Source organism: Heterocephalus glaber, unplaced genomic scaffold (genome assembly GCF_053883595.1).
Source record: "Heterocephalus glaber isolate CG9 unplaced genomic scaffold, H.glaber_assembly_v1.0 deba00001141, whole genome shotgun sequence".
NCBI lineage: Eukaryota > Metazoa > Chordata > Mammalia > Rodentia > Bathyergidae > Heterocephalus > Heterocephalus glaber.
The window spans coordinates 3,145,308-3,158,465 of record NW_028258201.1 but is presented as its reverse complement, the minus strand read 5'-3'; the positions used below and the strand labels follow the sequence as shown (position 1 = coordinate 3,158,465).

Sequence of the window (13,158 nt, the reverse complement as noted above, 5' to 3'; positions counted from 1 at the left end):
CTTGGGCTCTCTGGGGACACCTGGTCCCGCTGTACCTTCCCACGGGCTTTTGTCTAAAATGTAACCTGTAGTCAAACTGAGCTGCCGAAGGAGTTTTCCTTCACAGCTTTTGGTCCCTCCTGTGCCTGGGACACAGGTGTCCACTAGCCCAGTCCAGCGTGCAGTGGCATCTGTAGCAAGGCAGCCCAGCTCCGGCACACACCCCATGTTCCTAAGGACATGCAACACGGTTTATGACCCAGCCACCTTCGGCAGCGCCCTGCTGAAGACACTGGAGAGTGCAGAATGCCACTGCTGGCAACCGAGCCAGACAGCAGGACCAGCCTCCTGCCCCACAGCAGCGCCTGCCCAGCGCCCACACTTCTTCCCGAAAACAAGAAACTTCCACTCCAAAGACTCCAACAAGTTAGGCTGGCTTTATGTCACGTCTCATTTATTAATTCAGTCTCTTCTAAGTTGTACAGTTATGAAAATAACAAAACCAAAGCTGGAAGCCCAGGACGATTTACACTCTTGTGTGTAGTGAGGTCAGTCTATGTTGTTGCACAGATTGGTTATGTTTGGTACCACAAGATGTTTATAATTCAGACAAAATCAGATTAACAATTATATGTACAGTAAAACAAAAGGGAAATCATTCAAGTATCAAAATACAGAGACAAAGATTAAATAACATTTTATTACAGTTCAGTCCATTGCCACAGCAGGAGCCACAGTGCTCTGCAGGCTGCGCAGGTCCTGACGTCCTGACGATGGCCACTCTGCGCCACCCAGCAGCTCAGACCCAGACCTGAGGCGGGCAGTGCTGAAGGCAGAGGTGGCAGGAGCAAGGCGGCGAGCGGGAGGCCTGGAGTGGGAGCTCCTCTCTTGGGCGCCTGAGGGGCTGCCATGCCGAGTGACCTGCACTCAAGAGCAGTGTGGAGCAGGGCCTTTCCCCGGAGCCTGTCCTTGCAGCCACACTGCCCCTTTCCAGGAGGAGGGGCACAGGGAGAGAGCGAGCGAGCAAGCTAGCCAGAGCAGAGTGATCCACTCACTTTTCTTTATTGAACATTCTGAAATAAACCAACCTCCATCTCAAAACAAGACCCAGAGCCAGCGCAGCCTCGCCAGGGCTTTCCGACACGAAAACACCCTGAATAAATAATGACGATATAGCAGCTTCAAGGGGAAAAATGCCTACATGTGATTTAAAGACATCAGATAGTGTGAGGAGCTGGTTGTAGTGTCGTAGAGTTTTCGGGACCTCCGCCCGCCTGCAGGGCCTTTGGTCTCCGGGACTCCTGCAAGGACGAGTTGCTGAGGACCCTTTCAGGCCTGAGAGGCAGGCAACAAAGTGCAGCCTCAAGGTGCCAGGGTCCCGGTTAGTACCTAAGTTTGGAGGGCAACCTGCCTCCACCATGGGCGGCACCCCAGTACCCGCTGTGTGGGGCACTCAGCCCACACAGCCTATCGGATGACAAGCCCTCCTTCTCCAGGCCACCCACAGGGTTGTGAGGGTGCCCAAGAGCACTCTGAACTGCACTGCAAGCCTCTGCAGCTGGAAGGTTCCTCCTGGGACCAAAAGGACCAGGGCCAGGAAACCCAAGGCAGTGCCTCTCCCCCAGGGGGACAAACGGCTGCCCCGGCTTGGCCTTGCTGCCCTACAGAGCCAGCCCCTTTGTCCTTGAGGCAAGAAGGAAGCCCCACTTACAGCTGAAAGCAAAGCAAGCTGGCAGGAAGGGCTATGCAGCAGCCTGCTGTCAAGGCCACACTTTGAGGGGCGTGAAACGGACTGTCCTCTGATCTACCTTCTCCATACCTTGAGCCAGGGTTGAGCCCAGCAGCAGAGAATACAACAGTCAAGAACAGTCCGAGACTCAGAACAAGCCCTAATCACAGACCTGACTCGACACATCACAAGGTGGCAAGTAGCCATCTCCGCTGACCTACCCATTAATGCTCCAGACGAAGCTGCCTGTTCTACCAACGAGACGTCTCTAGAGAGCAAGAAAGCTTGGGCAGCTGGCCCCAGGGGGAGCTCTGCCCACCAACGAGCGAGAGTGGAGGAGCTCCTGGCCCAGCCATGGCTTCCTGTCACCAGGAATGACTCACTTCTCTCCAGCAGCCACTGGACCTTCGCTTTGCATTTGGAACTCCGGAAACAGAGCAAACTCTGCTTTGCTCAGGCACCTGAGGCTGTGTCCTTAGTGAAGAGCCCAAGTAGCTCAAAACAAGGACAAGAAGTTGGACAGTTTGAACAGCAGCTACCTCGGTGGGGTTTGAAAAGCAGCCTCGAACACACGTGCTCGGCTCTGCTGCACCTGCTCCTTTCTGCTCCCCTTGGGCTGGTTGCTGGCTTCTCACACCCCAGCTGCGCTGAGCCCCACTCTGAGGACAGGGCTGCATGGACAACTGGGCTGTGGACCAATCTCAGCTCCCCCGTCCTCTGATCCCACGACCATCTAAGGATTGGCAGTTTACCTAGAGGTTTGAGCCAAGTGTTAAAAGTTCACTTTATAAAATTTTTTTCTAGTAAAAACGTGTATTGTGGACAGGTCACATCATCTTGACCCTCCGGAGTTCCAGTCTCATCTGCCAGGGGCCAGGCCGTGGCCGGGAGTGGGTCCCGCAGGCAGGGCAGGGCCTGGTCTTCAGAGCTGCAGGCCCAAGGTTCGACGGTGGCAGGAGCCTGGGCTCCCCACGTCTGTTTCCGCAGCAGTGTGGTTCCTTGTGGCTCAGCTTGGCAGAAGCAAACAATGGGAGGAGGACAGGGTTAACGACGGGGGGCTTGGACAAGGTGGAAGAAACGAAAAGGAGCACAGAAGCAGACAGAGGGTCCCTCACAGCCGCCCAGCGCACCCTCCATGGCCCGGTCACCTGCTGGGGAAGGCACAGGGCGGGGGCGCCAAGGACCTGCCCTGGCTCTTCACCCTGGCTGCTGGCTCTCACCCGGGACTGTGCTCCACTTGCAGCTCTTCCTACCTCCTTTCTCACTATGCCAACTGCCCACAGTGGGAACATGGGCTCCTGCAGGTGCAGCCCCGTGGCAGTGGCCGCGCTGCCTGGGAGGGCTGAGCCTCCCAGGAGGGAGAGCCAGGGAGGCGGGGCAGGGTGTGGGGCAGGCTGAGTCTAGCTTGGACCCCCCTGGGAGAGGTGGCGGAAAGCTCCTGCAAACTCTGGATGGTGCTTGGCCCAGGCCCCTGGCTCTGGAGCTGTTCTGTGAGGGCAGAAGGTGCTCATGCAGGGCCCAGCCGCCTCCAAGCTGGCCCTGCAGAGCCTGGGATGCAATGGCGGGACCAGGGCCAGCCATGTTCGCACCCTGTTCCGTGGCCCGGAAGGCCCACCAGGACCAAGGAACCTGCTAGGCGGCCCGCACGTGACCAGCCCAGACCTTCGGCCCTCAAAGAAAGCAGTGTGCCCAGTCAGGCCACGTCACTGAGCTGAGGCCTCGGGGGCCTCACCACGGGACAGGCCAGCACCTGGGAGCGGCCACTGTGAGCAGTGCAGGGGACTCTCCCAGGTGGTCACAGTGGCTGGTTGGGTCAGGAAAGGCAGAAACAGTCAGCTCGGAGCCTGGCTGTGGCTCAGGACGGAGACAGGAGAGCACTCCTGCCCTCAGGTTCACAGTGCCTGTCCAGAGGCTCCCTTCGGTGCCCACCTTAAAGGCCACTCGCCCCCCTGTCCTCAGCCCGGGGGAGGATTCACAGTGTTCGGTGGTGTAGGTAGAGAGCTGTGAGTGTGGTGTCGGGAACTGCTGCCGGGAGGAGTGCGGGTCCCCATGGAACCGGGGCCGAGGCGGCGCAGCTGGAGGAGCTGAGGCAGCAGAAAGCCCGGTGGCAAAGGCACAGTGAGACTAGGAGCAGGGTGCTGTTAGAAGATAGTGGTCTCATACTTGGTGCTGAGGCTCCGCTTAGAGTCTGGCTTTGGGTCCACGATCCAGGAGACACTGGCGTGGGACTGGACCTCCTGGTCCATGTCAGGTGGCTCCAGCTGCCAAATGAGGGAGCAGCCTGTAAGTCAGGGGGCTCAGCCCAGGGCTGGGAGGTGAGCCCGGCCCCACCCCTTGGAGCACCCTGGGGATGCCACCTCCAGGGACTTTTTCCGGGAAGGGAACCTTGCCTTTTGGGAGCCTCCTGCTCTAACCCCAAACCCGCTCACGGCGGCAGGTGGGGAGGAGGGGCCTGGAAAGCTCAACACTCGGGTTGCTGAGGGGCAGAGAGGGCACCTGGGGCCACAGCAGTCATCCCAGGCCGCTGAGGGGGACACAGGACAGAGACAGAGGGCTAAAGCACACAGGGAGGGCAGCTCGGGGAAGAAGAGTGTCATGCGGGCAGGGGAAGAGCCCATCCAAGAAAGCTCACGGTCGTCTCAGGGAGACTGACACACAAGACAGCAGGAGGCGCAGAGACCTGGACTCCAGGACTAACAGACGGCAGCGGTAGGCAGGAAGGACGGTGGGTGGTGCAGGTGTGACAGTAACAACAGCGACTATCGGGGGGCAGCGGCACCTGGGGTGCGGAGCAAAGCAGACACAGACACAGGGACAGTGTCACGGGGCTCGGCACGGCCGCTCTCGGCCCCCAGATGGCCCTGCACGGGGTGGGGCTGGCAGGCCACCCTGAGGGCAGCCTCTGCTGGCCTTGTGCCAGAGCAGCTCGGCTGAGCGAGGCCATTTCCTGAAGGTGTGGGGAGACCCCCACGTGCCCAGCCTCGCCCCAGGCCCTGGCCCTGGCCCGCGGCCACGTACTGCGGACTTCCTCACGCCAGCCCGAGGCTTGGGCACCGGTTTGGAGGCTTTCGTCTCGATCGTGTCGGCCACGGCGGCCCCCGTCGGCCGGGACTTCTGGGCCTGCAGGGCCAGCTGGTAGGCCACCTCGAATGCCTGGCCCAGCGTCAGGATGATTTCGTATGTCAGGTTCTGGGGAAACACAGTGCCGCGTGAACACACGGGCTCTCGGGCCACGTGGAACAGGGGGACGTGTTTGAGACACACAGACTTGTTCCACCACACTGGTCTGTCAGGGATCAACCAGCAAAGCACAGTGTGTGTTTCCTGCACGATTTTGTCTGGCAGAAACACAGGCCAGTGCAAAGCTGTGGCAGTGCCAAGGCCTGTGAGGTCCACAGAATACCCTGCCCTTCCCCACTGTGGCACTGCTGGCCCTGCGGGGCCGCGTGGAAGCCGCCCTGGCTAGGCTTCCTCACGCCAGAGGCCAGCATCTCCTGGTGGTCCAGGTGCTGCTTACACCTTGTGGATAAAGTGGTGCTAATGTTCCTATTAGGTTTTGTTTCTTTCTTTAAAAAGGGCAAAGGTGTAAGTGGTGTTGTGCCCAGCCCCACGCCCCTCAGCCTTACGTCCTCACTGTGATTTTATGAGGAGGCATCGTGCTGCAGCAGCAGCGACTGTGTGGCACCCGGGGGCAACAGGGACGTCACTATTGACAACGCCACTCGGTGCATCTCAGAGTAGCCCCAGGAGCTGGGTGCACTGAGGGGCAGAGCTGTGTCTCTGGTGCCAGAGCCTGGCTCCTAACCCTGCTGGCCCTGGACCGGCAAAGGGTCAGGCACAGAGACTGGGCTGCAGGGACTGCCCAGGGCCACAGAGCTTCCTTCCAGGGGTAACAGGGACCTGGTCAGGACAGGCTCGCTCCAGGGTGAGGAGGTCCGCAGCACCACAGGTGCCTAGGCAGTGCCCTCTACTGGAGGGCCCGCAGGGCTGCTGCCCCCTGAAACTGGGGCCTGGGCCCCTGGGCCGGGGGCAGAAAGCCTTAGGGGTCCAGAGCCCTCGCCTGACGCAGGAACACTTGGCCAAGACCTGGAATCCCCTGGGTGCAGTCTCTGGCATCAGAAGCCACTGGATGTCACTGAGCTTCACACCCGAGCCAAACAGCTGCCAGGGGCTGGGACAGCAGGGGTGCGGCCACTCACCACATCCACCGTGCTGAAGACGTGGCAGTAGTGGTGGCTGGTCTGTAGGTCCTTGGTGATGTAGGCGAAGGTGCACAGGTCCTCTGGGTCCTGGGCCGCACAGGAAATGTTCCGGATCTCGTGCTCTGCAATGACGTTCTGCCAGGGAAAGTGTGTTCTGGACTTCTGGGGCCAGCCTGGCAATACCCACTCCAGCCGGGCACCTGTCTTTGTTTCCACTTAGGATACCAGCCAAACCCCACTTTCCCATCAGCTTTCTCAGTGCAGATGTGGGCAGGGTCCGAGGTGCCTGGCGGTCTGCCCCGACCACAGAGCGTGGCCAGTGAGTACCATGAACCGAACAGCAGGCCTGGGGTGTCCTCTGCTCACCAAGGACAGTGGGAAGCCCACGAACTTGTGTTGAGAACAAGAGGAGCAGCCTTACTACAGTGAGGATGGGAGTGGGTCCCAGGGACAAGGGTCTGGCGAGGGGTGGACAGGAAGTAAGGGAGAGACGGCGTCCTGGCGGGATGTGCACCTTGTTGGAAGCGTCGATGAACTTGACGCCCTTGTACGTGATGGACAGGATGATGGTGGGGGTCTTCTTCATGTGCTCGGTGGATTTCTGCAGGAAACAGGGTGCTCCTGAGCTTGCCCCTGCTGCTGTGACCCCACGGCCAGGCCCCCCACCCTTACGCAGTGCGGTGCGGCCCATCCTCTCCTGTCCCACCTGCACAGAGGCTCCCCGGGGCAGCCTACCCGCATCTTGGCACAGGCGTCTTGAGTGGACTCTGTCCCTCGCAGGTCTTTGATGAGCATGGACCCCAGGTACTGTGGGGGCGAGCAGTGGCCAGGGTTACCCCACCCACCGAGGATGTCTGTGTTCGCCCACTCTGCCTCCCACCCTCCCTCAGCTGCCAGGGCAGCTGAAGAGCAGAGCCCTGCAGGGTCCCAGCAGCGTGGGCGGGACGGGCAGGGAGGCTGGGAGGGCAGAGCGACTCACGTTGGCCGCATAACCACAGGACTCGAAGATGAGTTTCTCCGGCTGGTGCTGCCAGCTCTGCACTGGGGCACAGGGGGCGGCCAGGCTGGGTGGCCGCAGGGTCAGCTTGGCCTCGCGGGGTTCCTCCTGTAAACGCCACGAGTCAGGGGTGCTGTGGCACTGCAGTGAACCCTGGGGTGCATAAGCTGGCAACCTCGCTCAGAGGGATCTGGGGTCCAGGGTCCAGTGTGGGGTGGGGGGACCTGGGCCAGCTGGAGCAGGGCACCCGTCTCAGAAGGGGCAGGGACACGAGCTACGAGTGCTGCTCAACACAGAGCAGGTGGCAGAGCAGGAGCCAGGTCCCCGAGTGACAGTCCCTGTGCGTGGCAGGAGCAGGGATGGGGAGGGGCCGGGCACACAGGAGGACGGGGAGGCCTCGGCCCTGCGCAGCCCCCACAGCAGCTGGACCGCGGCAGGGTGCGCCTCGGGGCTTTGGAGTGAGGCCAGCCTGAGCGATGGGGAGGGCCTGGCTCCAAAGGAAACGTGTCAGGAGCGCGGCCCAGCACGTGGGGGCCCGGGCTCAGCCCCTCGCACAGTACTGAGAAAATGGCCGTTGCCGCCTTGGAGAAGGGCTGTGCTGTGGGCAGGCGGGGAAGCCCAGAGGCCGCTGAGGGAGCGGGTGCCTGCCGACCTGCTGTCAGGCCAGGGTGCGGGTCAGGGCCAAAGCAGGAGGGGGACGGGCAAGTCCGGAGTGAACCTGGGAGCCCCGAAGTCGGCCCCTGAGAGGGTAAGGCTGGAATGCCTGGTGGCGCCAACCCAGGACAGGGCTGAGCACGCGAGGCCGGGGCAGGGAAGCGCTGTGCAGTGAGCAGCGTCTGCCTGTGCCACTGCAAGGCCACCAAAAGGCAGTGGCCCTAGCATGGGCTGTGGAGGACACAGGAGCACGTGGCTCAGGGCCTGGGGCCTGTGTGGCCTCGCCCTGGCTCTGGACCCTGGCCCTGCCCAGGGCACCACTGCTGCCGCCCCTCCTGCCCACCTGGACTCTGAAGGGCTCGGCTTGAGGTGGGGCCGCGGGGTCCTGAAGGCCGTCGTGCCGCCGCCTGCTTGTGTCCCCTGAAGGCAGCAGCAGGTCTGCTGACTGCCCGGTGCAGGAATCGTTCTGGCTCAGGGGGGACGACGTCTGGGAGAGCAGGTCTTGGCACTGCAGGGAGATTCTGGGTGAGGCTCACAGGCCACCAGCCCAGCCACAGGCTCCAGGTGTCCACTGGTCCCTAGACAGATGGGGAGCTGGCCTGGGCGGCACAACCAGTGGGACAGAAGCAGCTGGGAGCTGAGGGCCAATGCCAAGGAGACACTGGACCAACCAGCGCCCTGCGGCTTTGCTGCCTACAGACAGTGGCCCTGGGACGGGAGCCACGCTCACGTTTATCCGAGATAAAGCCACCTGCCCCACCCACTGAGACTCTGGGGCCCATGGCCAAAGGCAAAGCCCTTTCTTAGGACAGCAGTCACTACTGCGGCAGCACGGAGTCCACAGCCACCCCTAGAGTGCAGTCGGCCCCTGGCGGCCTATGTCTGTTCCCAGGTCGAGGCTGGGCCTCGGCTTCCTTGTCTAAGAGGCTTCAGGACTGAGCAGGACGAGGTGCACAGGTACCTGAGCCGGGATCCCTGTGTCACCATCCCTAGGGCATGCCCTGGCCTGCAGCTGGGAGCACAGGTCCTGACCTGTGGGCTCGCAGTCTAGACCACATTTGCAATCCAACATCACCTGCCTTGGGCATTGAATCATCTGTAGGGTTTTAAAAAATACAAGGCCTCAGCCAGGTATGGTGCTGGCACCTGTATTCCCATCTACTTGGTAGGCTGAGGCAGGAGGATCACTTGAGCCAGCCTGGGTCACATGGTAAGACACAATCTCAAACCCAAAAACTGCCTGGCAAGCATGGGGTCCTGAGTTCGATCCCCAGCACCAAACAAAAAAGGCCCTCCTGGCAAACTTCCCAGGGAGTTCTAAATCTGAAGACTTGCAGTAGGCCCCAGAGACTGGTATCTCTGCCAGACCGGGAACCCCAGCTTTCCCTGGCCCTGCTGCCAGGTGTGGCGCTGCCTCCCCCCCGCCAAGGCCTGGGATCTGTTTGTTTCAATTCTGCTTTCTTCTGTAAACCGGGTCCTCTGTTACAGGCATGTAAGAGGCCCGTAGGAGCAGGCAGGGACTGCAGTCTTCGGCACAGCCCGATGCCCTCCGCACCCCACTCACTCGCAGCTGGGAGAACCGCGGCGGCTTCTGCGGCGGCTCCTCGTAGGGCCTGTCTGCTAGGGAGGCGATGATGCGCTTGCGGTGGCCTAGCAGGTGGACCTTCAGGACCTGCAGGGCGGGGCAGAGGTCAGTGGGGCAGTCGGTGGCAGTGGGGCCACCGCAGGAGGGGCTGCGCACTCACATTGACCAGCTCCAGCTCCCAGAGGTTCTTCACAGTGTCAATGGAGCTGTAGCCGCTAGACAGGAAGGAGTGGACGTAGTCCTGCAAGCCCAGGGAGTCCAGCCAGGAGGGCACTGACGGGGGGCTGTGCCCATCATAGCCCAGGGCCTTCACCTGCAGGGCGGAGGGCAGGAATGAGACCAGAGCGAGGGGCCAGGCTTCTCCGCACCCTAGGCTCTGCCCCATCACCACCCTCCAAACCACTGCCACGGGAGAAGACAGCCAGGGGGTGGGGGTGGGGGTCCCAGGCCTGCAGGGACCCGTGAAGCGGGCCTTCCCTGGGCTCTGGGACCCTGGACATTGGACTTGGCACAAGCGAAGCCAAGGGCAGAGGCTTGGGGCCACAGCTCCTGGTTCCCCAGGACGACTGGATCCTCTGCCGCCTGCTCCCTCCAGGCCTCCTGGGGAGGACCCAGCCCCAGGAGTCGGGCGAGGCCCCAGGAGTCGGGCGAGACCCCAGGAGTACTCCAGTGACAGGGCAGGCCTGCGGGATCAGGCTACATTAGGAGGACCGCGGAGCCTCCTCCATCAGCGCCGTGAGGTGGTCACTGCCCCCAGGGCCCTGCAGACCCTGGGGAAGCGACAGGACACAACACAACAGTGGCCTGCTGGGTCCTGGAGGTGGGCGGGTGCCAAGCCCCTCCCTGTCCTCACCCCAGGTGCTGCTAGGGAGACAGTGGCGGTCACCTTGGGTAGGGAGCGCGCAGCCTGGAGCAGCTTCCGCCGGTGCTGGGGGTCGCTGATGCCGATCTCCCGCAGGTCCTGCTCTTCCATCACATTAGGCCCCTGAGAGCAGAGAGGAGGGCGTCAGGGCCCTCAGCTGATGGCCAGGCAGGGGCCTCCCTCGCCTGGCCCTGCCTTTTCCTTCCCAGCGGCTCCAGGGCAGCCGGCCTAGGCCAGGAGAGGGGCCCTGTGAGCCCTGACCCGCCCCAGCAGGTGCAGTTTCCTGGACAGCAGGTCCCGAGTCTGCGCAAGGTGGAGCCCCTGCCCAGGGACTCCCAGGTACAGCCTCGTGACCCCAAGGCTGCAACTGCCTCGGCAGGCAGCTGGTGCCAGGCAGGCGCCTCCTCCCTCCAGGATGAGGGCTCCCTGCCCTGGTGGGAAGGGGCTCCGAGCTGAGCCCAGGCCTCGAGGGCAGCGGCGGGCGAAGCGCACAGCGCTCAGCACAGCAGCAGTGATGGTGGCCGACGGCTGGCGCTGCCCGTGTGCTCACCTGAGGCAGGGACCAAGACCTCGTGTGTGAAGGACCCTGCTTCACACGCCCTGTATGTTCTCAATCCTTGTTTCACAGACAGGAAACAGGCCCTGAGCCCGCACGTGTGGGTGGTGGAGTGTGGCCGTGAGCCCAGCAGCCCGTGTGTCCCTCAACTGCCAGCCACCATGAGGCTGGCTCTTACCCAGAGGCGTTCCCAGGTCACATTCACAGCCCCCAGCCCAGCCCGTCCCCCGCCTCCCTCCTGAGCTGTGGAACGGCCAGCTAGGGAGGGCTCCGATGAACACCTCCGCGTGTGGGGTGTCATTTCCAGGCTGGGGTCAGGAAGGCTGCTGAACGGGGCCTGTATGTAAAGTTCTGACGGACGCCTCTGTCCCCTCGGGGATGCAGCGCTGGGTCCCCCGTGGCCTGTGACTGCGGCTTCCCCTGGCAGCACCGGACCGCTGCCTGGAGGCGGGGCCGCATCTTTGCATTTGCCTGTCCAGCATCTGCACGGCTCCCCTGCAGGCCCGGGCTGCTGTTCTCCCCACTGCTCAGCCGAGGAGCCCCGGCCCAGAGTGCTGGGAACCCGCCCAGGCCTCGGAGCCACGTCGGCCTCATCCCGTCCCTGTGGCTCAGCTGCCATGTGTCTTTCCCAGAGTCCCTTGCTTCTGTGGAGCCGTTGGTCTCTGCAGGTTTGCAGGCGTCTTCAGGGTAACCATCTCTGCAATGGGTTAGATACGCAGTTTCCCAGTCCATCATTTATGTTTAGACTTTTATGTTGGTTTTGCTGGGGCAGAATTTTGTTTCTTATACCTGAACATGTTCAACTTTTCTTGTACAGCTTCTTGGGTTGGTCAAGTTCAGAAAGGGCTCCCTCTTTCAAGATTATTTTTTAAATTTTCACACATTTCTTTCTGTAATCTCAGTTTCCTTTTTTACAGTTATGTCTCTTATCATTAGGAATTTGTCTTGATGGAAGGTTCAAGTCAGGGGCCAACCTTGTTTTTCCCAGGCAACATGCTGTCCACTACTTAAATGCAGGCACTCTCTTTGATCTGCAACTACCTTTGAAGAGGCCTCAGGGCCTCTCTTGGACTTCCGGTCCCCTGAGGAGGATATAACCTGCCCCTTTGGCAGGTGGAGTGAAGTACCTGGCCCAGTGCATGTGGACCATTACCGAGTGGCCCCACTAGTTACGGTGACAACTCCTGCAGAATTTCTGGGAGCCCACGTGTAGGGACAAGCACTGTCTCTCAGAGGAAGCCACCAGCCGTCAGCTCAGGAGAACCAGGTGTGAGAGCCAGGTGTACAGAGCCCGAGGCCAGGCTGTGGCCTTCCAGGGCACGCAGAGGCCAGGGTACCCTGTAGGTCTGCAGCCAACTCCTGAAGCACACACATGTCCAGGAGTCACCACGCAGTAACCTTGGTCACTCAGACCCAATCTAGGGTCCGCTGGTGGTGGAAGGCAGAACAGCAGCCTCCTGCCCAGATTCCCCACCTGATGACGAGGACACCTAAGTGAGGGTCTGAGCTGAAGCAGCCAGGGAGCTCCACAGGGGAGGAGGCGCACGTCCCAGAGGGCAACACGGTGGTTACATCACCAGCCCTTAGGGCCACAGGAGCACTGACCGGTGAGCTCTGCTCCAACAGGAGACACTCGTCCCCCGACCTGTCACAGGGCAGCGCTGAGGAGAGGTGAAGTGGAAGGCGAAGCAGAGCACGTGATGGGGACTGAGTGCCAACAGCTTTGGAGCACATCCTGGGCACAGTGCAGGGTCCCCAGGCCCCTGAAGTGGCTGTCACCGTCCCGCGGGCTGGGCGGGTGCACATCTCCTCAGAGGAAAGACACAATTCTGATGTCACTGGGGCTCCGACTGGGGCGAGGGGCTGAGTCCCACTGCATCCTGCTCCACAGATGAGGAAGCGGCTCACGTGCAGGAGGGGAGCCAGGGCCATGCCAGAAGGCTGCTCCCAGCCCTGCTTCCTTGCCCCTGACTGCCGTCCAGAGCTTGAGGGGAGCAGCATGACAGAGGTGACACAGACCTGCCCTGGGCTCGAGCAAAGGTGTAGACCACTCATCTGGGGTCCTGACCCTGGACCAGCACAGCACTGGCCCTCTCCACTCAGGATGGGATGTCCTCCCTCCCATGAACCTCCAAGACGGCAGCTGCCCACACAGGGAAAGGAGTGAGGCAGCTTGGACTCGGCCAAGGTGGCAGAGCTCTGAACGCACTGGTGCTGTTCGCTCCACCAGCCAACTCCAATGTCACTTCCAGGCTTTACTGGCCATGGGACTGCAGAGGATGAGCACGACAGGGAAAGCGCAAGGGACCCTGCCCTGGCTGCGCGCAGCCCTCTGCCTGCAGCACTGCTCGCGGGGTCCAGCTGGGGACACAGCCCAGTGTCTCGGCCTGGGCCAGCCTGCTAGGGAGGGCGCTGCCTTCTGTCAGGGCTCAGGGAGGGCAGCGTGCACATGTGGTAGCTGTTGTTAGTTTAACCTCCATCAGGCCAGTCTGTGTGTGTGCTTTCTCCTTCCTGCTGGTACCTGTCACAGTGACGGCTCCTGGCACAGGAGGGGACTTGGCAGTGCGTCATGGACACAGCCATGGGGACGAGCG

At 61.6% G+C, this 13,158-nt stretch overlaps 1 protein-coding gene across 6 annotated transcripts in view; it reads right to left on the bottom strand.

Annotated features, from left to right (window-relative positions):
* Nucleotides 1-412: 412 nt before the first annotated feature.
* Nucleotides 413-13,158, bottom strand: part of Anks1a (ankyrin repeat and sterile alpha motif domain containing 1A) — a 156,723-nt gene continuing 143,977 nt past the window's right edge. For 2 of the 6 annotated variants that reach the window (XM_087210498.1, XM_087210500.1), the window contains 12 exons: nt 10,033-10,131; nt 9,307-9,459; nt 9,126-9,233; nt 7,905-8,069; nt 6,890-7,015; nt 6,646-6,717; nt 6,425-6,511; nt 5,908-6,045; nt 4,727-4,897; nt 4,389-4,487; nt 3,638-3,969; nt 413-2,718 (listed from right to left, as the gene is read on the bottom strand). In XM_087210498.1, coding sequence (XP_087066624.1) covers nt 3,850-3,969; nt 4,389-4,487; nt 4,727-4,897; nt 5,908-6,045; nt 6,425-6,511; nt 6,646-6,717; nt 6,890-7,015; nt 7,905-8,069; nt 9,126-9,233; nt 9,307-9,459; nt 10,033-10,131 — 1,338 coding nt within the window. In that variant the 3' untranslated portion in view covers nt 413-2,718; nt 3,638-3,849. The remainder of the gene's footprint in view (nt 2,719-3,637; nt 3,970-4,388; nt 4,488-4,726; nt 4,898-5,907; nt 6,046-6,424; nt 6,512-6,645; nt 6,718-6,889; nt 7,016-7,904; nt 8,070-9,125; nt 9,234-9,306; nt 9,460-10,032; nt 10,132-13,158) is intronic. The other 4 variants (XM_087210503.1, XM_087210501.1, XM_087210499.1 and 1 more) reach the window with 3 other exon arrangements.